Raw genomic sequence first — 21,921 nt, 5'->3', positions numbered from 1 at the left:
ATCATTCGAGGTAAGGGGGCACAATCGTTTAACAGCCGGTTCTTATGTCGACTGTCAAACTTTACTTAACGTGCATACGTTTGCTAGTTTTTAATCTTTAAATAACGTCAAGTTACACCTATATGTCAGCTGTTTGCTTTTAAAATCTTGCTTTACCTGCTCTGATGTGTTCTTAAAATTGATCGTTTGTCCTTAATTTTTGCCCCGGTGTCCCATGTTTGTTAGTCAATGCTCAGAAGGTGTCTACATGCCACACCTACAAGAGTCTGAATTGTATCGTCACTGCCAAAGGTTGCGGCTGCCGTGGGAGGTAGCAACATTTGCATTTTGACTGTGACGGGAGCCCTAAATACGCGGATAAAAGGGAAATAATAAACAAAAGTTAGGGATAAATGCACATTTGGGAGAATTGGTGGCGTAAACAATGTGAATGAATACAATTTGCGGAGAGTTTAAAAGGTAAATAAACTTTCGTGATTTGGAGACTACAGACGTAGATAGAGGTACTGGGGGAGGCAGCGCGTACGGGACAACCACGATTCAATCACTAACTTCTGCTGGCGACTGCCTCCTCCAGGCTTCAAGCCTTCAGTTAATGTGTCTAAGGAGTCGTATCTCAGCTCTTCCGGGTCACCGTGCCGTTTCCGGGTTGCTGTAGGAGGTGCAGAACGATCAGAACGGGAGAGGTCACCTGAGCTGCATGCCTGGGGCTGCTGCTGGGACAGGCAGCCATGCGGCGGGATATGGCTTCGCCCGAAGGCACTCAGCAGGTACGGCGAATAAAGGCGGAAGGAATGGCGGAACTGAAAGTAGTCACAGGCAGGCGTCTCCCCTAACTATTGAATGAGAGTGCATGGCAGTGACCACGAACAGCAGCCTAAAGCTCAGTGCCCACTTGCTATATAGCTGCCTCCTCCAGGCCCTCGTGTATGACACCTTTTAACATTTTTGGCGTTTTAGACATCCGCACCATGCAATCTGGGACTTGTAGTTTCTTTATAAAGACAGCGGCATGTGTCTAGAAAGTAAAGCATGACAAGTGTTGGCTCAAAAACGAAGCCTGAATGAAGGCAACATACGTACAGTTGGTCATATGGCCCCAGAATTACATTTTTCCATTAGAGTTTGTATATATTTACTCCAGGAGTACCCAATTTTGTGATCAGATTCGTTATTTCGTTCACTTCATCACAATCAGCGTGCAACAAGGCATTGAAGAGTTGGCATGCCTTGCTAGCAAGATAGTCAAATGGCTCCATAAGACCTGTTGTGGTATCCTAGGTTACATAACCTAGGATACCACCACACATGCCTTCTGAGTATTTTAAGTCAATGGTTCTCTCTCCTGATAGCTTAGCTAATTAGTCAGTACTATGCGCTTGTTTAACCATAATGGACATTTGTACACTTCGTTATGATGTGTATGCTTTTGGTTATCCTAAGTGTGTGCACGAATCTAACCAAGCTCTTTGAAAAAGCGCTTAATCTGATTGAAACACGGGTCTAAATATGGAAACACAAAGCAAGACGACTCAAATGACATAAAGAAACCTTAAATATGACTATGTACAAATTGTGGATAAGGACAAGTATGAAATACAGAGATTAGCGAGCCATCGTATGCAGATATTATGTTTTATGGATGCGGTTGTACATGGTTACAGATGTATGCATTACATAGTTGTGAAAACAGCCAATATAGAATAATGAAGTTGCTTAGTAAGTGAATAAAATGCAGAATCTGATCACACAAGTAAAACGGAAAGGGTGCCCTAGCAACCGTTGAAAGCTTAATATATGACCAGGTTGCCTAATGGAACTGCCTCACATGTAAGAACTTTAATCAGTCTTTGCCAATATGCAAAGGAGACTCTCTCTAGCTGTCCCTATTGTCAGGTACATGGCCATACATGGACCACAGCTACATTATTCCCAGCAATATGTATGAATATACTCCCTCTACCCCATCCATTCTTTGTGCATGTGTCCAGATACTTACATTCCCTTCCTAGATCTGGACAACATTACTTTACCCCATACTGTGGTGCTAAATCACTCTCTGCAAATTGCACTTCTACATTCACTCATCCCTAGCATTTTCCTGATCCAACCATTACATCACATGAGACTAATACATCTACATAAGTTCAGTTACTATGGCCCACTTGTTCTCCGAATGGTGGCATCAGTGTCGGATTCTGAATCTTCTTCTCGTACAGCTCCCATTGTTGTTGGGTCATTCTGCACCGCCACCTCCTCCATCCCCAGCGTGCCATCCTCTTTTATTACATACTAGGCAGAATTTGTGCCTTTGCTCCGTTTGCGCTCTTCAGCAAGTACTACCACAAGCAGGGGCTCTGTTCTGTCTTCTTACGCCAGCCACTTCCACATCTCCTCTGGAGTAGTGGCAAAAGTGAACACTTGGGAATGATACACAGCTTTGCTGGGAACATCAACTTATATTTCAGTGTCATGGCTCCCAGCTTGTGTTTCCCTGGCTCCTGGGACTCTCTGTGTCTCTGTTCTTATTGTGTAGAGCCAAGGAACACCCTGATTGTGCACCCTTCGTGGACTAGAACTCCTAGGTTTCTAACATGTTTTGAGATGGTGTCACGGTCCAAATAGTGGATCTGTCTTGTACAGTGCTTCTGGTGGTGGTGGTGGTGGTGATGACAAGACTCTTTGTGCCCACTCAGCAGTAAAGTAGGCAGACAACCCTTTTGTGTTTCGGACTCTTGAATTGTATTTATCCAAAATTAATGTGGCTGATTATCCTTTGATTCATTGCGGGAACCCCACAAAGCTTAAGTTATTCCATCTCTATCTTCCTTCGCCATCCTCAATCCTATGTTCAAAGGACCCTATGTTCAGGCACCAGAAGGGTTTTAACTGTCATTGTTAAATCTGTAACTTCAGCTTTTAGTTTCTCAACCGTTTTCTACATCTGCAGTTGTCTGTAATTTACACACGTTGACACTAAGAAGATTCACCCCTATCAAAATAGCATTGATTTTATTCTCCAGTGACAGTTTGGCATTTTCAGTGGCAGAAAGATTTTGTGTAGTGGGCAGCGCAACTGATATCCTTTGTGCCAATACACTTGCTTGTTCAATCAAGAGCTTACACTTAGCTGTGGCCCCAATGTACATGTCAATTTTGGTCTGCTGCACTAGGTATAAGACCCTGTCTTTCCCCATACTGGCTAAGTCCAGGATCACCATCACCGACAGTATGCTCTGTTAACCCACAATAGCAATTAAAATAATACAACATTAGCAGAGGGCAAGACGGATTCTAGGCCCCCCTTGTGCTCCACCAATACAGTTCTCCAAAGTCATCGTGAGTGAGTCTGGACCACACAGTCCCCAGTGTGTTCTCAGGGTGTGGTCCAACATCATTCCACTGGACCACACAATTATCTTCTGCCTTGTCTGATGAGACCAGGGCCATTTTAGAACCATGGGCCCCGTAAACCTCTCCTTTCATCTAGTAGAGTGATATTCTGAGGTACTCAACATTTCAGGGAGGTTCCCAGACACCCCCTCCACAAGTGTACTGTTGTTCTCGCTGTTACTCGGTGCTGCCACCACCTGGCCCACCTAGCTAGGCTACAACCCTAACTTTTTTCTTTCTAAATGAAGCCTCACTTCAATGATAATAAATGCCTTTCTTCCTCTACCTCAAAATCCCTCTCTTGCATCATCCCAAATGTTGGTAAATATGTAAATGAATAAACAAAATAAGGAGGAAATAACCTACATGGGTGTAGTCCTGACAATTCTTAAAGGAAAGCAAGCCTACAGGTGGCAATGTATCTCAAAGTCACAATAATTCTGAGGGATCAAGAAAAAAGAAGTGATCAAACACCTACTAATGGGTTCACTTAGTGTTCATGTGCATTGTTCACAAAACAAGTAAAACATTTTGCATCGCTAATACAAAATTAAAATACCCTTTCCAATATATGGACATATTTGAAGCGTTTATTGTCGACCAAATGTTATCCATGAGAAAAATCAATTTGAAGTTCATGATTGTCTCCAATAAAGCCAAGCAAATACAAGCTAAGCGAGTAAGATCTTAGTCATTGTTTGGCAAGGAACAGCTTGACATAACATACTTCGCTGCTTTACTGTTGTTCATATCCCTCAAGATGTTGAGCGTGTCCTTTTTGATTTGTAGGCACAGGCCTGCATTTCAGATTTTAAACATCATGATTTACTTAAGTATTATTGGTCCATCAATCAATTCCTATTTCTCTTAAATATATACCAGTGTTGAATTCACCAGTTAATAACACAATAACAGTTTATTTCCAACTTCTTATAGAGCCGGAGATTCCCATTTTTTGAAAGGCTACATCAAAAATATTTTCAGTGCGCATTACACAATGTATACGTCATACATCTAGTTACGTTCCCGGAGTCAATTCAGAACACTCGTGCCTTGTTCATGTTAGTGCATGATCACGCTTTTTAGACACAATAAATGCTGGTAGGTTTAGTGATCAATTTGTAAAGCAGTGATATGAAAGGGAGTGCAGGATGTTTACAATTTTTTTTAGCATTTTGTAAATGTAATTGTATTTATATACTACCCCTGATGCGGTATCAAAGTGCTTTTCAGCGAGTAGCACGCTACTCCGAAGCCCAAAAAGGATTAGTGGTAAATTAGAATAGGGAAATGTGTGTTAATTTGAGCAGTGGGAATGTGAGTCTGTTAGTTGGATTGAATAGGAAAATTGAGGGATAGAAGAGGGAAGAGTCTAGAATGAGTTATTTGGAGATCATAGTTGTAAGATGAGGCTTGCGATGGAGGAGGCAAGAGTCTCTAGAAAGGGATTAGGGAAATCATAGTAGTAAAATGAGGTTTTGGGATGAGTCAAAGGAGGAACTCATGAGGAAGAATATAGAAAGGGTTGCTTGGGATATTCTAGTAGTGAAATTAGGTTTCTGGTGATAGAAGGGGGAAGAGTCTAGAAAGGTTTATTTTGAAGATCACAGTAGTAGAAAGAGGTTTGGGATGAGTCAGAGTGGAGGTAAATAATATATTGAGAGAAGTATAGAGTGAGAAAGAGTAGTGCATTGGAGAGAGTCAAAGGTGTTTTGTTTTCTTCTTCTAAAGTAGGAGTAAAGTAATATATAGATATATAAGGACATAGGGTATACATGTATATTTCTTGTCTTCTATGGCAGGAGTAAAGTAGTACATTTATGGATACATAACTACGTAGAAAGGGTATACATGTATAAGGAAAATATATTGAGATTTAAAGTTGTATTGTACAAACTCAGGTTTTCAAGTGTTGCTGTACTTGAAGCCAACTTAATTATGTATTATCTAAATAACTATTTGTATTTTATCTTTTCCTCTATTTCAATAGTGAAGCACTTCTAGATAAAATAGTTATGATAATATTTACATATTCTGATAGACTACTAAAACAGGGGCCCATAAGCATCTAATCAAATAACTTATATGAAAATTATGCAGTGACCTATAAACATGTTAAGCATAGAATGAAAAAGAAATATATATTTTATTCTATGACTGCTCAGTTTTTCCTGAAGTTCTTATAAAAGAAAGAAGCACTCACAGGGGTTGCTTCTCAATATCTGTCAATGTTTTATTTGGGAGCAAACATGACGCGTTTCGGCATCGGCCTTACTCTGTTGTTTGGATGGTGCACCAAAAACGGCGCAATCTTTAAAAACAATTTGTCACATGATGTGTTTCACGACGTAATCATTGAAAACGGACCACCCACACTATTAGTTTGTTTTCGCTAAAGTCAGCGCCATATTGATACATATACCTTGTTACTGAACAAACATATTTTCTAACATAGTGTGAATAGATCTTTCTTTTCGTCTTATCGCCACATAAATATGTTAATTTCATCAGCAATTTACTTTTTTCATTTTTGCACCGCAACAGAATTTTATATATCAAAGTGACAGCATTAGCATTCTTCTCACCCCGTCATCGTATATCTATATCACACCATATATTGGCTTTGAAGTACGATTAGCAAACATAAAGATATACAAGTTTATAAAGTCGTGTATCGGCAAATGATATTCGTTAAAAAACTCTTACAACACCGAAACATGATTAAAAAAAGAAGGGAGAAAACCCATACAGATTATGTTTCCATAATTTATATCCATTTGGAGTTACCTTTGATCCCCTAAGTGTACCGTCAGCTCTTCACCGCTATTCATCCCATTTGGGATTTTTGTTTTTAAATCTATTATATACCTAGACTTGAGTCTTCTTAATCTCATCACTCTGTCCCCCCTCTTACGTTAGGTGCACATAGTCAATACCAAAGTATCATAATAGATCCCTATCACTTCGATGTTTTTCTGAAAAGTGCCTCGCACAGGTTGTTTCATCTTTTTTGGTTATTGCATGCATATGCTCTAAAATGCGTACTTTGACAGGGTGAATGGTACTACCGATATACCTCAGTCCGCATGGACACACTGGACAATACACTGCGTACGCAGTGTTACACGTTAAGAAACTTACATATAGTTTTGTGCCTCTTCAGACCTGATACATTTCAGGTGAGTGTTCTTTTGCTAAAGGAACACGCCTTGCATTTACCACTGGGATAGAATCCTCTCATATCTTTCAGGGTACCCATAGGTTTAGATTCTGCCCTCAAATGGCTATGCACTAGGCAGTCTCTTAATGATCTAGCCTTTTTTTATCAAATGTATTTTTATTAGCATTTTGCATAATACTGCAATCTAATATAGCAAGTCTTGCATCAATATGAGGTTTTACAGTAGAGCAATAATAAAAGGTCTGGACTGAGGTGCAGTACAAGATAAATGTCCTTCCATCTATCCATACAGTGACTCAAATAAAAAGTACAGTTTCTTAACATAACAGAGGCTCAAACATGTCTTGATGAAAAGCGAAAAAAGACAATTGCAGGTTCAATCTGTCTTTCTTTTATGACGTTTTGCCAACCCATTCAACAGGGAAGGAGCTTCCTGAAAGAAAAGAACCCCCCTAATGAAACCTCATATAAACGAAATACAAATCCACCCCCCCCCCCTCTCCCGGAAACATGATGGTGGCGGCTTATATTATCAAAGTGTGCTTCCAGCTAAACAGACAATGGTAGCTTAGAATTGGAAGAGGTGCATATCTCCATATCTCTGATACAGGGAGGGCAGACAGTCAGAGGCAGTCCCCGTGAAAGAAAGGTAACCATTGGCCCCCATTTATATTCAAAGTTTTTAGTCATCTCGAAAAATATCTGACATTTTTTCAAGGCTAAGTAGTTTCCACAGTCGGGAGTGCCATAGGGAGTTGGCCGGAGATTCCCTTTTCTTCCAGGCAGAGGCAATAGCTACCTTTGCTGCCCCTATGCACGTCCACATGATGAATTTGTCAGCTTTGGTTTGATGCTCAAGGGTCGGGGCACAGAGGCCTAAAAGAATCTCTGCCATAGTGGTTGGAATGGGGTAGTCTAACATCTCTTTAATGTGTGCTAAAATTTCCTCCCAGAATGGACATATCGTAGGGCAGTCCCACCAGAAGTTTTGGAAGTTTCCCAAGAGGCCACGCCCTCTCCAACATCTATCGGAGGTAGCTGGGAAGATCCTCTTAAGCTTCGCGGGGTATAGATACCAATCCATCATAGTCTTAAGGTGAGCTTCGCGTAGTTCTACAGAGTGGTTAAATTTCGCAATATCAGACCACAACCCAGACGATTCCCTATCCGAAATGTCGCGTTGGAGTATGTCTTCCCACATATGCATGTATCGTGGTCGGGGGGAGTGGGTAGAGGTGAGTAGATTGGTGTATAGAAATGAGATAACCCCTTTCATAGAGCCTGCCCTTTGAACAAAGGTTTCGAATTTCGTAAGAGGGCGTGTGGCCGCCTCACAATTATGTGGTGTAAGGGCCCAGTGTTTCAACTGGATGTAGTGAAAATGTTCAGTGGCCTCTAAGCCATAGTCTCTTCTATAATTCTCAAAGGTAAGAGGGTCATAGCTATGGAAAAGGTGTGTCAGAGCTAGGCATTCACCCTCTCTCCAAACGTCGAAAGGACCCTCACAAAGAGCAGGGGGAAAAGCCGAATTAAAATGGAGGGGCGTGTAATGTGAGGGGAATTTAGTCCATTGCTTGTTCCCGAATACGGAGTCCCATACTTTCGGTTTAGCCTTTTTAACCGTTATCTGAGGTACTGCGGGTATATCCAAGCCTATCACATTATTCTTTTTTAGGATATGCCAGTTCTTTTTCAGTATAATTCTGAGATCATTTGCATTGTCTGAGAAAGTTGTTATCATACTGAACTGTGTTACATTTAAGTTTTTGTCACACTTTTCTTTTTCTTCTAATAGATTCTTTCTTGGGATACCTTCAACCTGTTTCAATACATTTGTATCGTATCCTCTCATTATAAATATGTCATAGCTGGCTTGCACTGCGATTTTGTAAGCCTTATCCTCAGTACTGTTCCTTTTTAACCACATCAATGCTGATGGTATTCCCCTCCTGTGCTGAGATTTGTTGATTCCCATGTTTCATGACGAGCTGGGCTCGTCATGAGCGTGCGAGGAGGCTACCTCATGACGAGCCCAGCTCGTCATCAGCGTCGAAGGGGTTAACCTTAAAACTCCCCATAGGGGATATTTTTTTATCAGTCTGGGGAGATGGTTGCTCTTGGCATGCAAAATCGAATTGCCGGCCGTCACTTTACGATATAACGACATCACCGGCTTTCCCTCAATAATGCTAACCTTTAAATCAAGAAAATTGACTGTCTCAGAGCTAACCTCACAACTGAAATCCAGGTTGATGTTGTTCTTATTCAAATGATCAATAAATCGCACAGCAGATTCCATAGTCCCTTTCAATACTAAGCATAAATCATCAATATAACGATGCCAGGATATTACATTGATCATCCACTCATCAGTCTGTGGGGACCTCTACACCTGCTGCTCCCACCAGCCCTCGGACAAGTTTACGTAGCTGGGAGCGAAGCAGGTGCCCATCGCTGTTCCGGAGACCTGCCTGTAGTATTCTTCACTGAACATGAATATATTGTTTGTGAGACAGATCTCAGTAAACTGTAATAACATTTTGTTATGTTCTGTAAATTTCATCGATTTTTTTTTTGTTGACAAAAAGTAGTTTACAGCTTCTAACCCGTGATCATGGTTAATGCAGGTATATAGACTTGTAATATCTAGGACAATCAATTTGTATTAAACAATCCACTGTAGTGCTTCCATATGACAAGGAAAATCCTTTGATTCTCTAATATATGGTGGTAGCTCAATTACAGAAAGTAATCAATAAAAATGGACAAATGTTCATCCAACCCCCCCTGTGACTATACTATAGGTCTACCTGGGGGTTGTACACAACTTTTATGGATTTTGGGGATATGGTAAAAAGTTGGAACAATAGGATTAAGGCACCTGAGAAAAAGGTATTTGTCCATATCCAGCATCATTTTGTCATGCCACATTTTTATTAATTCATGGTATCTAACCATGCTCTCTTGATAAATCTCCCTTGTTATTTTCTTGTAGCAAGTTTCGTCCGAGAGTTGCCTTTGAGCTTCAATACAATACTGTTCTCTCATTTGGAGTACAATATTTCCTCCTTTATCTGAGGGTTTGCAAATAATCGACTCATCATTTTGTAAGTCCATCAATGCTTTCTGTTGTTCTTTAGTTACATTGTATTTTCTTTTTCTAAACTTTGTTCACAGCATTAAAAGATCTTTGTTAACTGCTTCAGAAAATATATCAATAGCGTCCAAAGGTAATTGGGGCAGAAACTGTAAAGATGGTTTAAAAGGGCTGTTGTCCTTTTCTTGTTCTATTCCCAACTGTACTGTTCTTTGTACAATATCTGTAGTGGATCTTTCTTTGTGGCTATTGCCTGTTCTTAGTGATTCTAAGTCCTCCAGTGCCACCAGATCTTCCCCTGTTAGGGCATCCATTAATGTTGGCATACTTTGTGGTTTCTTTGGTTTCAGTACTTTGAGCTTGAGTTTAAAATACTTATGCAACTTAAGTTTCCTTGTAATTTTAAAGAGGTCAATTTGGGTCTGAGTATATTCGAATGCGCTTGATGGATAGAAAGTGAAGCCCAACCTTAACACCTCCTCCTCTTCTGCTGTTAGTTTTTTAAGTGTAAGGTTTATGATGGTAAGATTCTCCTTTTCCATTTTTTGCCCCTCTTGCTTCGTGTCATTCTTTGTGACCCGTCGGTTTCTCCTGCTCCAGCCGCCTCTTCTTGTTGGTCTTTTGACCTCTCTGGTGGTTTGTTCTTACCTCCCCTGAGCCACGCTTGACGCATTAATCGAAACTCCTCCTGAAAAGGCGTCTTCTTCATACTGGACGTGCCTGCGTTATCCCCAGAGGATTCATTGCCGGTCACCTCCTATTCAGAGGTTTCTATTATTGCAGGTGTTTGTGTGGCCTCTTTTGCTTTCAATTCTTTCCTTGCCCCTTAGAATTTCTTCACAAAAGTTAGAACGCGGCCTTGAGCATAGTCACGCTCATCCCTCTCGAATTTTTCTTGCTTCCTTTGTTTTGATTTTTTTCTCATATTTCAGCAAGCATTTTTTTATTTGTTCTCTCAGTTCCCCTATTTTTGTTTTATTTTCTTCTGTTTCAATTTCGTTTTCCAACTTCTCAATTTCCAAAATATCCTTTTCCCGATCACTCCACGCAAATTTTACTAGTATCACTAGCATGCCTTTACTTGACTGGGCTGTGTGTTCCGCCCATTCTTCAAGAAGCTGGGAATCAGGATTTTCATAGGCTGGGATCGTGTATATACGTAATCCCCTTGGGACTCGATCAACGTTGATGTAATTTTGTAGTGAGGTCCCCTCCCATCACTTTCTCATCTCGCATTCCTATGCTCTCTCTAATGAGATGAACTTTGATATCAAATTCGCAGAGGCTCCCACATCCCTATTTCTTAATAGTTCTGGTAAAGAATATCAATATATTAAAAAAAACATAGTTATAATATTTGTACAAAGAGATACACATATCTATGTAGATACATATAATCAGATTATAAATGTTTACAAACACAGGGATATGCTGAAAAGAGAGTATGGTGGTTATATAGGAGAGAGCCAACTCTTGAGAAGTCTTCTGAAGGTAAGCTAGGTATCCATGGATCCTTTGTTTGGCGGTAATGAATTCCATAGTTTGGCAGCTTGAATGGAGAAAGATGTACCACCTATGTTTTTTTCTTGTATGATGGGGTTTAGAGGCGATGTGACAATCTTGAGTGGAGTTTCCTTTGTTGAATGTATTTGGTGTTTTTATTGTTTATGAAAGGTGGTCCTGTTTCATGTATTGCTTTGTGGGTGATACGAACCAGCTTGAATGTGGATCTTCTGGCAACTGGTAACCAATGTGGGGCCCTCCAGGCAGGGAAGATGTAGGTTTGTGGCTTTACATGTCGTAGTAGTCTGGCAGCAGAGTTCTGAATCCGTTCCAGTCTTTTCATCTTTGATAAAGATGAACCGTGGTAGAGGCCATTGGCACAATCCTGTTTAGAAAATACAAGAGGGATAGTAGCCTGGACCTTGTGTAGAAATCCCAGGTGTGGGAAGAGTTTTCATGGAAATGAAGCTTGATCATACTAATTTTTCCACTTGGGCATTCATTGATAACTTGGAGCCCATGGTAATTCTAAGGTTTCTTACTTCCTTGGATACTTTAGGAGGTGGTCCCAGACCGTCTGGCCAGGCGCAGAGTGGGTTATAGTTTTTCCAGTTGCCAAAATGTGAGTATTTTAGTTTTGGAAGCATTCAGTTTGAGATGGCTCCATGTCATCCACTGATCAATGGCTCTGAGGCAACTGAAGATTTGAGTTTCCAATGCCTTTGGGGATTTCCAGTTTAAGGAGTATTTGTGTGTCTTCTGCCTAGTTATAGCATGTGAGCTGAAATTAATTGAACATTGCTGGTAATGACTTCATGTAGATGTTGAAAGGCATGGGTGAGATGATAGATCCTTGATGTATCCCTGCTTTTTTGAAGTACGGTTTGGATGAAAAAGGGGGAGAATGATTGACATTTGTTCTGTTTTGAAGATAGGATGTGATCCAGTGAAGAGCAGTCCCCTCTATGCAGGCTTTGTAGAGTATTTGTATTAGGGTGCCATGGTCCACTGTGTCGAAGGCATCTGAAAGATCCAAGAGAAGTAGTGCAGCAACTCCAATCTGGTCTACTGTGTTTTTAAAGTAATAGCAGATGGCGATGAGGGCAGATTCTGTGCCTCTTCCTGGGCGGAACCCTGTTTTGTAGTCTGAATGTATGGAGTTTTCTTCAATGAATTTTGACATTGGGGCGAATACTGCTATTTCTATTAGTTTGCCCAGGAAAGGTCCATTTGTAATTGGTCTGTGGTTGTCGGGGCATGCAGGTCCAGGTTAGTTTTCTTTAATAATGGGCATATGTATTACTTTTTCTTCCTGAAAGATTCCCGCAGTTAAGGAATTATTGATGATATTTCTTACTGGTGTGGCAGCAGAGGTAGTTAAAAGAATGTTCTTGAAGATTTGTGGTGGGCAAGGAACAGAAAGGCAGCCGGCAAGCTTGCTTGCTTTGTCCAGATCCATAAAGTCATGTTGTGATATTTGTTTGCAACAATGCAGAGGCTGGGTTAGCCTACTGTTTGAGGGATTTTTGAAAATGGGTTGGTGCTGGAGGTTTCCTTTGTGTTTTAAATAGGAGTCTAACGTGTTTGCTTTGGTTGTGTAATGATTTGCCAGTTTGTCAGTGAATTCTTGTGTAAGATGGGTTCTTTCTGTGCATTTAGATTTACGAAATTTGGTGTGAATTCAATAAAATTATTTATTTGCACATTCTGAATTATGTCTGAATAGTACCTTTTTTGCTGTTTTGATTTTTAACTTGTATATTCTGTAAAGTTTGGGTAGGTGAAGACGGGTGCGTTGCAGTTTTTACATTTTGTTGTTTGATCTTTTTAGGTCTCGTGACCTATCAATGCGCATGCGCATTGAGAGAAGCGAGACTATAGGGCTTTAAACAAAGTTTAACTAACTGCGGCGATTTGGTGCTGTGCCCGTGCGCTTTTAGGTCAATGCGCAAGCGCATTGACCTAAAATGCGCGTGCACATCACCAAATCGCCATCTGTTCCCAAAGCCACACTCCTCCCACACCTTTGAAGTGAAGCTTAGCTTCACTTCAAAGGCCCGGCTGCTTCACACCCTCATGCCGCTCTCCCCGCTCCGCCCCCTCCCCTGCCCGCCGTGTGTCTCCCCTTCGGTGTCTTTAGTTGTTGTGTGCAATCTCAACAATGACCTGGACCTATTGTCTGTTTTAGTTATGTTTTTGTGGGTAACAAAGTTGCTGTTTCATAGATGAGTCTGTAAACATATAGTCTGTTCATTAGACCAGTTTTCATTCTTGTGAGAATCAGTACCGCTTCATATGCATCTCCAGTCTGGTTGCAAAGAGCACTGCCAGGAACCAATCATAGCAGCGTTAGTGTGATTTTAGTGCATCAAACTACTATAGCACTTTATTGCGTAAAAATGTTTATTTCTAAAGGTTTTTTTTGTTAACAGTTTTACATCCTAATATTGCACGTCATCTAATAACCCTCTTCACACTCTATTATGAATCCAGAGCAGGAGAGTCTGGCCTGGATTCCCTCTTGCCTTAACTTCTTTCCCTGCATGCCTCCTCTCTCTGGCTATAGCCTACTCTGCTTAACGTAATCATTTAATGTATTTATCCAAATTGCCAACGCGTAATTTCATGAGCCTCATCCTTGCCGCCTTTGAACCCCTATCCGTATGATCATTATTCTTGTTTGTCGCCCTGCCCTTTGCTTAGTCACTATACCTGTCTTCTGTTTCATGCTCCCCCTCTGCCCTTTCTGTCCTGAGAGCAGTTTACTTGGCAGTGGAAGACGGTACTTGAAGGTAATCAGCAGAAGTCCTTCCCAAGCTGCCCTCGTGTCCTTGTCATTCCTCTCTCTACCTGTACTGGAGCTCGAAGCCATCTCCTCTGCGTTCGGCTCCGTTCTGATTACCTCTGAGTCCTCCACATCACCTGTTCTTTCACTTTCGCTTTCTCGTTATATGCCCATATACATCTCCCCTCACACTCACCCTCACTCACCCTCACTCACCCTCAACCCCTCACCCTCACTCACCCTCACCCTCACTCACCCTCAACCCCTCACCCTCACTCACCCTCAACCCCTCACCCTCACTCACCCTCACCCTCACCCTCACTCACCCTCACCCTCACCCTCACTCACCCTCAACCCCTCACCCTCACTCACCCTCATTCACCCTCACTCACCCTCACCCTCACTCACCCTCACTCACCCTCACCCTCACTCACCCTCACTCACCCTCACCCTCACTCACCCTCAACCCCTCACCCTCACTCACCCTCACTCACCCTCACCCTCACTCACCCTCACTCACCCTCACTCACCCTCACTCACCCTCACTCACCCTCACCCTCACCCTCACTCACCCTCACTCACCCTCACTCACCCTCACTCACCCTCACCCTCACTCACCCTCACCCACCCTCAACCACCCTCAACCACCCTCAACCCCTCACCCTCACTCACCCTCAACCCCTCACTCACCCTCACTCACCCTCACTCACCCTCACCCACCCTCACCCTCACACCCTCAACCCCTCACCCTCAACCCCTCACCCTCACTCACCCTCAACCCCTCACCCTCACCCACCCTCAACCCCTCACCCTCAACCCCTCACTCACCCTCACTCTCACTCACCCTCAACCCCTCACCCACCCTCACTCACCCTCACTCACCCTCACTCACCCTCACTCACCCTCACTCACCCTCACTCACCCTCACTCACCCTCACTCACCCTCACTCACCCTCACTCACCCTCACCCTCACTCACCCTCACTCACCCTCACCCTCAACCCCTCACCCTCACTCACCCTCAACCCCTCACTCACCCTCACCCTCAACCCCTCACTCACCCTCAACCCCTCACCCTCAACCCCTCACCCTCAACCCCTCACCCTCACTCACCCTCACCCTCAACCCCTCACCCTCACTCACCCTCACTCACCCTCACCCACCCTCAACCCCTCACCCTCACTCACCCTCACTCACCCTCACCCGCACTCACCCTCACCCACCCTCACCCTCACCCTCACTCACCCTCACCCTCACTCACCCTCACCCTCACTCACCCTCACTCACCCTCACCCTCACTCACCCTCAACCCCTCACCCACCCTCACTCACCCTCACCCTCAACCCCTCACCCTCACTCACCATCAACCCCTCACCCTCACTCACCCTCACTCACCCTCACCCTCCGCTCACCCTCGCCTTCACTCACCCTCACCCTCAACCCCTCACCCTCACTCACCCTCCCTCAACCCCTCACCCACCCTCACTCACCCTCACCCTCACTCACCCTCAACCCCTCACCCTCACTCACCCTCAACCCCTCACCCTCACTCACCCTCAACCCCTCACCCTCACTCACCCTCAACCCCTCACCCTCACTCACCCTCAACCCCTCACCCTCACTCACCCTCACCCACCCTCACTCACCCTCACCCTCACTCACGATCACCCTCACTCACCCTCACTCACCCTCACTCACCCTCACTCACCCTCACTCACCCTCACTCACCCTCACTCACCCTCACTCACCCTCACTCACCCTCGCCCTCACTCACCCTCACCCTCACTCACCCTCACTCACCCTCAACCCCTCAGCCTCACTCACCCTCAACCCCTCACCCTCACTCACCCTCAACCCCTCACCCTCACTCACCCTCAACCCCTCACCCTCACTCACCCTCACTCACCCTCACTCACCCTCACTCACCCTCACTCACCCTCACTCACCCTCACTCACCCTCACTCACCCTCACCCACCCTCACCCACCCTCACCCTCACTCACCCTCACTCACCCTCACTCACCATCACCCTCACCCTCACTCACCCTCAACCCCTCACCCTCACTCACCATCACCCTCACCCTCACTCACCCTCACCCTCACTCACCCTCACTCACCCACCCTCACTCACTCACCCTCACTCACTCACCCTCACCCACCCTCACTCACCCTCACTCACCCTCACTCACCCTCACTCACCCTCACTCACCCTCACTCACCCTCACTCACCCTCACCCTCACCCTCACTCACCCTCACTCACCCTCACCCTCCCTCACCCTCACTCACCCTCACCCTCAACCCCTCACCCTCACTCACCCTCACCCTCAACCCCTCACCCTCACTCACCCTCACTCACCCTCAACACCTCACCCTCACTCACCCTCAACACCTCACCTCTCACCCTCACCCACCCTCACCCACCCTCACCCTCACTCTCACTCACCCTCAACCCCTCACCCTCACTCACCCTCACCCTCACTCACCCTCACCCTCACTCACCCTCAACCCCTCACCCACCCTCACCCTCACTCACCCTCAACCCCTCACCCTCACCCTCACTCACCCTCACCCCTCACCCTCACTCACCCTCACTCACCCTCAACCCCTCACCCTCACTCACCCTCAACCCCTCACCCTCACTCACCCTCAACCCCTCACCCTCACTCACCCTCAACCCCTCACCCTCACTCACCCTCACCCTCACTCACCCTCACTCACCCTCACCCTCACTCACCCTCACTCACCCTCACTCACCCTCACTCACCCTCACTCACCCTCACTCACCCTCACTCACCCTCACCCTCACTCACCCTCACTCACCCTCACCCTCACTCACCCTCTCTCACCCTCACTCACCCTCACTCACCCTCACCCACCCTCACCCACCCACCCACCCTCACCCACCCTCACTCACCCTCACTCACCCTCACTCACCCTCACTCACCCTCACTCACCCTCACTCACCCTCACTCACCCTCACTCACCCTCACTCACCCTCACTCACCCTCACTCACCCTCACCCTCACTCATCCTCACCCACCCTCACCCTCACTCACCCTCAACCCCTCACCCTCACTCACCCTCAACACCTCACCCTCACTCACCCTCAACCCCTCACCCTCATTCTCACTCACCCTCAACCCCTCACCCTCACTCACCCTCACCCTCAACCCCTCACCCACCCTCACCCTCAACCCCTCACCCACCCTCACCCTCACTCACCCTCAACCTCACTCACCCTCACTCACCCTCAACCCCTCACCCTCACTCACCCTCACCCCCTCACCCTCAACCCCTCACCCTCAACCCCTCACCCTCACTCACCCTCACTCACCCTCACTCACCCTCAACCCCTCACCCTCACTCACCCTCAACCCCTCACCCTCACTCACCCTCAACCCCTCACTCACCCTCACTCACCCTCACTCACCCTCACTCACCCTCAACCCCTCACCCTCAACCCCTCACCCTCACCCCCTCACCCTCAACCCCTCACCCTCAACCCCTCACCCTCAACCCCTCACCCTAACTCACCCTCAACCCCTCACCCACTCACCCTCACCCTCCCTCACCCTCACCCTCACTCACCCTCACCCTCACTCACCCTCACCCTCACTCACCCTCACTCACCCTCGCTCACCCTCACCCACGCTCACCCACGCTCACCCTCAGTCACCCACGCTCACCCACGCTCACCCACGCTCACCCTCACTCACCCTCACCCTCACTCACCCTCACCCTCGCTCACCCTCACCCACGCTCACCCACGCTCACCCACGCTCACCCTCACTCACCCACGCTCACCCACGCTCACCCTCACTCACCCTCACTCACCCTCACCCTCACTCACCCTCAACCCCTCACCCACCCTCACCCTCACTCACCCTCACCCACCCTCAACCCCTCACCTCACTCACCCTCAACCCCTCACCCACCCTCACTCACCCTCACCCTCACTCACCCTCCCTCACCCTCACTCACCCTCACCCTCACTCACCCTCACTCACCCTCACTCACCCTCACCCACCCTCACCCACCCTCACCCACCCTCACCCACCCTTACCCTCACCCTCACCCTCACTCACCCTCAACCCCTCACCCACCCTCACCCTCACTCACCCTCAACCCCTCACCCTCACTCACCCTCAACCCCTCACTCACCCTCAACCCCTCACTCACCCTCAACCCCTCACCCTCACTCACCCTCACCCTTACTCACCCTCAACCCCTCACCCTCACCCTCACTCACCCTCAACCCCTCACCCTCACCCTCACTCACCCTCACCCTCACTCACCCTCACCCTCACTCACCCTCACCCTCACTCACCCTCACTCACCCTCACTCACCCTCACTCACCCTCACTCACCCTCACTCACCCTCACTCACCCTCACTCACCCTCACTCACCCTCACCCACCCTCACCCACCCTCACTCACCCTCCCCACCCTCACCCACCCTCACTCACCCTCACTCACCCTCACTCACCCTCACTCACCCTCACTCACCCTCACTCCCACTCACCCTCAACCCCTCACTCACCCTCAACCCCTCACCCTCACTCACCCTCAACCCCTCACCCTCACTCACCCTCAACCCCTCACCCTCACTCACCCTCAACCCCTCACCCTCACTCACCCTCACTCACCCTCAACCCCTCACCCACCCTCAACCCCTCACCCTCAACCCCTCACCCTCACCCTCACAACACATATTGTGTTACAATAGGTGTCACATTTGCGGAAGATAAAACTATTGGCATTGTAAATAACAAAGCTATTAATTTCGCTGTTTTCAAAACAAGCACATAAATAAAAAATGTGTCCTTTACAATACCAATAGCTCAAACTTTCCTAATGCGAGACCTATTGCATTGCTGTGCTTCTCTCCCCTGCTGCACTCTCCTGCTCTCTAGAGATGTGGCCTAACGACTAGAGCTGCCATCTCAGTCACGTAAATACAAAACATGTTGCATTCCAAATGCTATAGGTGTCACATTCGCGAAAGTTATAACTATTGGCATTGTAAATGACAAAGCCATCAATTTAGCAAAACCAACAAATAAATAAAATATGTCATTTACAAGACCAATAACTCCAACTTTTCTAATGCGAGACCTATTGCATTTCCAATGCTTGTTTAGTTCTGCATTTGTCCAAGGTTCTTGTTTTCTTTTGTCCTGTTTTGTTGATCTTAGTGGTATTTTTTTTTTTTTTTGCAGAGTTTTATATAGCGCGAACTAGAACCGACCGAATCAGTTATCAGAGCGCTTTACATAGCACCAGTTACTTTACATGAGGACACACTTTCATTTTAGGCACGGGGAGATTAAGTGATTTGCCCAGAATCACAGGGGTTTTTTGGAGTCGTTACCGAGACTCGAACCCAGATCCCCAGGTCCGAGGTCGAGCACCTTAGCCGTTAGGCCAACCCCTCTCCCCTATTCAGATATCAAACCTTCCTGTGGCTACTCAAAGCTTTTGAGTGGAATTTATTGTGTCTAGATCTGTGTTGGATGTTAGTTGTGTTTCTAAGAATTCAAAATTGAGTTTGTTCTATGGTCTTTAGGTGGATGCCTATAAGGTGGTCTTAGGTGTGTTGATATTGTAGTGACTTTGTTGACTAGAAGAGTGAGTAGTATGTTTTGAACTTGTAGCAGGTGTATTATTAGTGCTGGCATTAACTGTATGAGGATAGCAATAGTGGGGCGTGGCTGAGCACGCAATGGTGGAAGACGTGCCTGGGTAGAGCTCCGTAAGAGGCTCCCCTACCACAGGCCATTTCTCCGCAAATATTGCCCTCTTTGCTCTGTAATCGACAGCGAGTGTGCATGAAGCGCACATCTTTCCCCTGACGAAGTTTGGGGCCGCTGACTCTTGCAGAACTGCTCCGGCGGAGAAGACCACTACCCGCCCCGCCTTCAGGCGCTCCTGACCGGCGTGGGGCGGCACTCGAGACCGGGGATCTAACTGGCTGCTTGGGCCCTGTGTGACGGAGCGACGCCTCGGAACATCCAACGGCTCCACCACCGGAGCTTATGACTGAGGGTCAATGGAGGACCTGCTGAGGCGGGGCGAGATCACCCCCACCTATTGCTTTGCCACGCGGAGGAGCCCACGAGGCGGTGCTGCTGCCTGCGAACACCCCCGCCGCCGAGGCAGATCAGAACTGTAAATTGCCGCGGAGTGCCTAGCGGTGAGTCCCACTTGCCTGCCGGGGGCCGTGATTGACGTTATGGCATGACCTCCGTCCCAGAAGCTTGGAAGCGGGCCCCCCCGGCCGCGATCACTTCCGGCCGGCGCTTGAGGCCAATTGAGTCCGGGGACGGGCCCTGTCTGCTTGATACTGCGGAGCCGCGAGGAGCCGGCGAATGAGGGAAGCTGCGGCGCCTTGGCCATGATCCTGCCTGCGACTGCACTTAACAGACGGTGATCGTTGGTGCCTATCCCACGGCTCCGACCCGGAGCCTCCTGTTGCCTGGCCCGGACACGGCGGAAACCACAGTGAGTTGCGCCTGGCACCCCCTCCCCCCCCCCCCCCCCCCCCGCCGAGGCACAAGTACTGCTCCCCCTGAGAGCTGGCGCTGTAGTGGGCGACGCCATTGTGGGACTGTTGCGGGAGCCCACTTACCGCCCTACCCCACGCCCGCTCTGGACCCAGACCGTTGCTGCGGACCTACTCTATGTACTGTGCCCTCCACCCGCCACGTTCTGCCTTGTGGAGATAGCGTCGCACTCTTGAGCTGTCCCGATCCCTACCCATCCACGCTGTGATACCCTCTGAGGTGCTGATGCCCGTGCCCTGTATGTGGACAAGATGGTGGGATGTCTGAGAGGACCGGCGAGCGCCTAGTGACAAGGGGGGACCGCAGGGGATTGCGACCTGGTACACAGCAACTACCACCCGCGAAAGCGGACGAGTGGGCATTTGAGGGATAGCATCCCCTCCTCCTACACGAGATCCTTCACCCCGGGCGCCCTCTGGCATTGTGACTCTTCGCTTGTGCCTGGGCTGTGGCGTGCCCCCCTGAGCTTGTGTCACTTGTCAGCGGATCCGTCTCCCGCCGTGGTCCTGTTCGCAGCGTACCTCCAGGACACAGGTGTCTACTTTCCCTTGCCACCACATAACGCTGCCCCCCCCCCCCCCCAAGGAGCGCTGCTCCCCGGCCGCATATGCACACATTACCTCGCAACATACGCTTGGCTAGACTAGGCGGTGCCTCTCATGTCTACGGGGCCAAAAACAAGAGCTGTGGCCAGTGGCGTGCAGGTGAGAGGCAAGACAATGAAGCCGTCTGAGCAGGATCTCACGGCCTCCAAGCTAGACACAATGCTGGCGGCGATGGAAAGACTAGAAGAATCTATGCAATTGACCCGCACCTCCCTAGAGACTAAAATTGGCAGTGTGGCTATAGATTTGACCCACCTCCGGGCTGACCACAAGAAGCTTGCCGAGCGCACCACCACCCTGGAATCCACGGTGACAGACCTGACTCCCAAGATCACCCAACTAGACACTATGGTAGAATTACTCAAATGCAAATCTGGTTCTCCAAATGACCCCTGGCCAGCCAAACAATATAAGAAACTGGCACCCCTGCTCAATCCCTACTTGAACCATATTTGGAATGAATCTTTGAGAACGGGCAGTTTTCCCGCCAAATGGAAGCATGCTTCCTTGGTCCCCATTCTGAAGAAGCCCAATTTAGACCCTGACAACCCCAGTAATTACAGGCCAATTTCTCTTCTGCCCGCCCCAGCCAAGATCCTGGAAAAACTGGTACACTCCCAGCAGGCGAATTACATCGAATCCAATGGGCTCCTACATGACTCTCAGCACAGCTTTCGGTCGGGCCACAGCACGGAGTCAGCCCTTATCGAAATGGCTGACTCGGTGAGATGGACGCTGGACTGGGGGTCGAGGGCGGTGTTAGTGCTGCTGGATCTCTCAGCGGCATTTGACACC

At 47.3% G+C, this 21,921-nt stretch overlaps 1 protein-coding gene across 1 annotated transcript in view; it reads left to right on the top strand.

Annotated features, from left to right (window-relative positions):
• The first annotated feature begins 614 nt into the window (after positions 1-614).
• The window catches only part of OCIAD1 (OCIA domain containing 1), a 231,002-nt gene continuing 209,695 nt past the window's right edge, over positions 615-21,921 (top strand). Inside the window, exon 1 of the mRNA XM_078678957.1 lies at positions 615-770. Within this exon, the coding sequence (XP_078535083.1) occupies positions 732-770 (39 nt within the window). The 5' untranslated portion in view covers positions 615-731. The remainder of the gene's footprint in view (positions 771-21,921) is intronic.

The sequence above is a fragment of the Lissotriton helveticus genome, chromosome 2_2 (genome assembly GCF_964261635.1).
Source record: "Lissotriton helveticus chromosome 2_2, aLisHel1.1, whole genome shotgun sequence".
Classification (NCBI taxonomy): domain Eukaryota; kingdom Metazoa; phylum Chordata; class Amphibia; order Caudata; family Salamandridae; genus Lissotriton; species Lissotriton helveticus.
The sequence above is the reverse complement of the archived record's forward strand: the minus strand, read 5'-3'. Positions and strand labels throughout refer to the sequence as shown.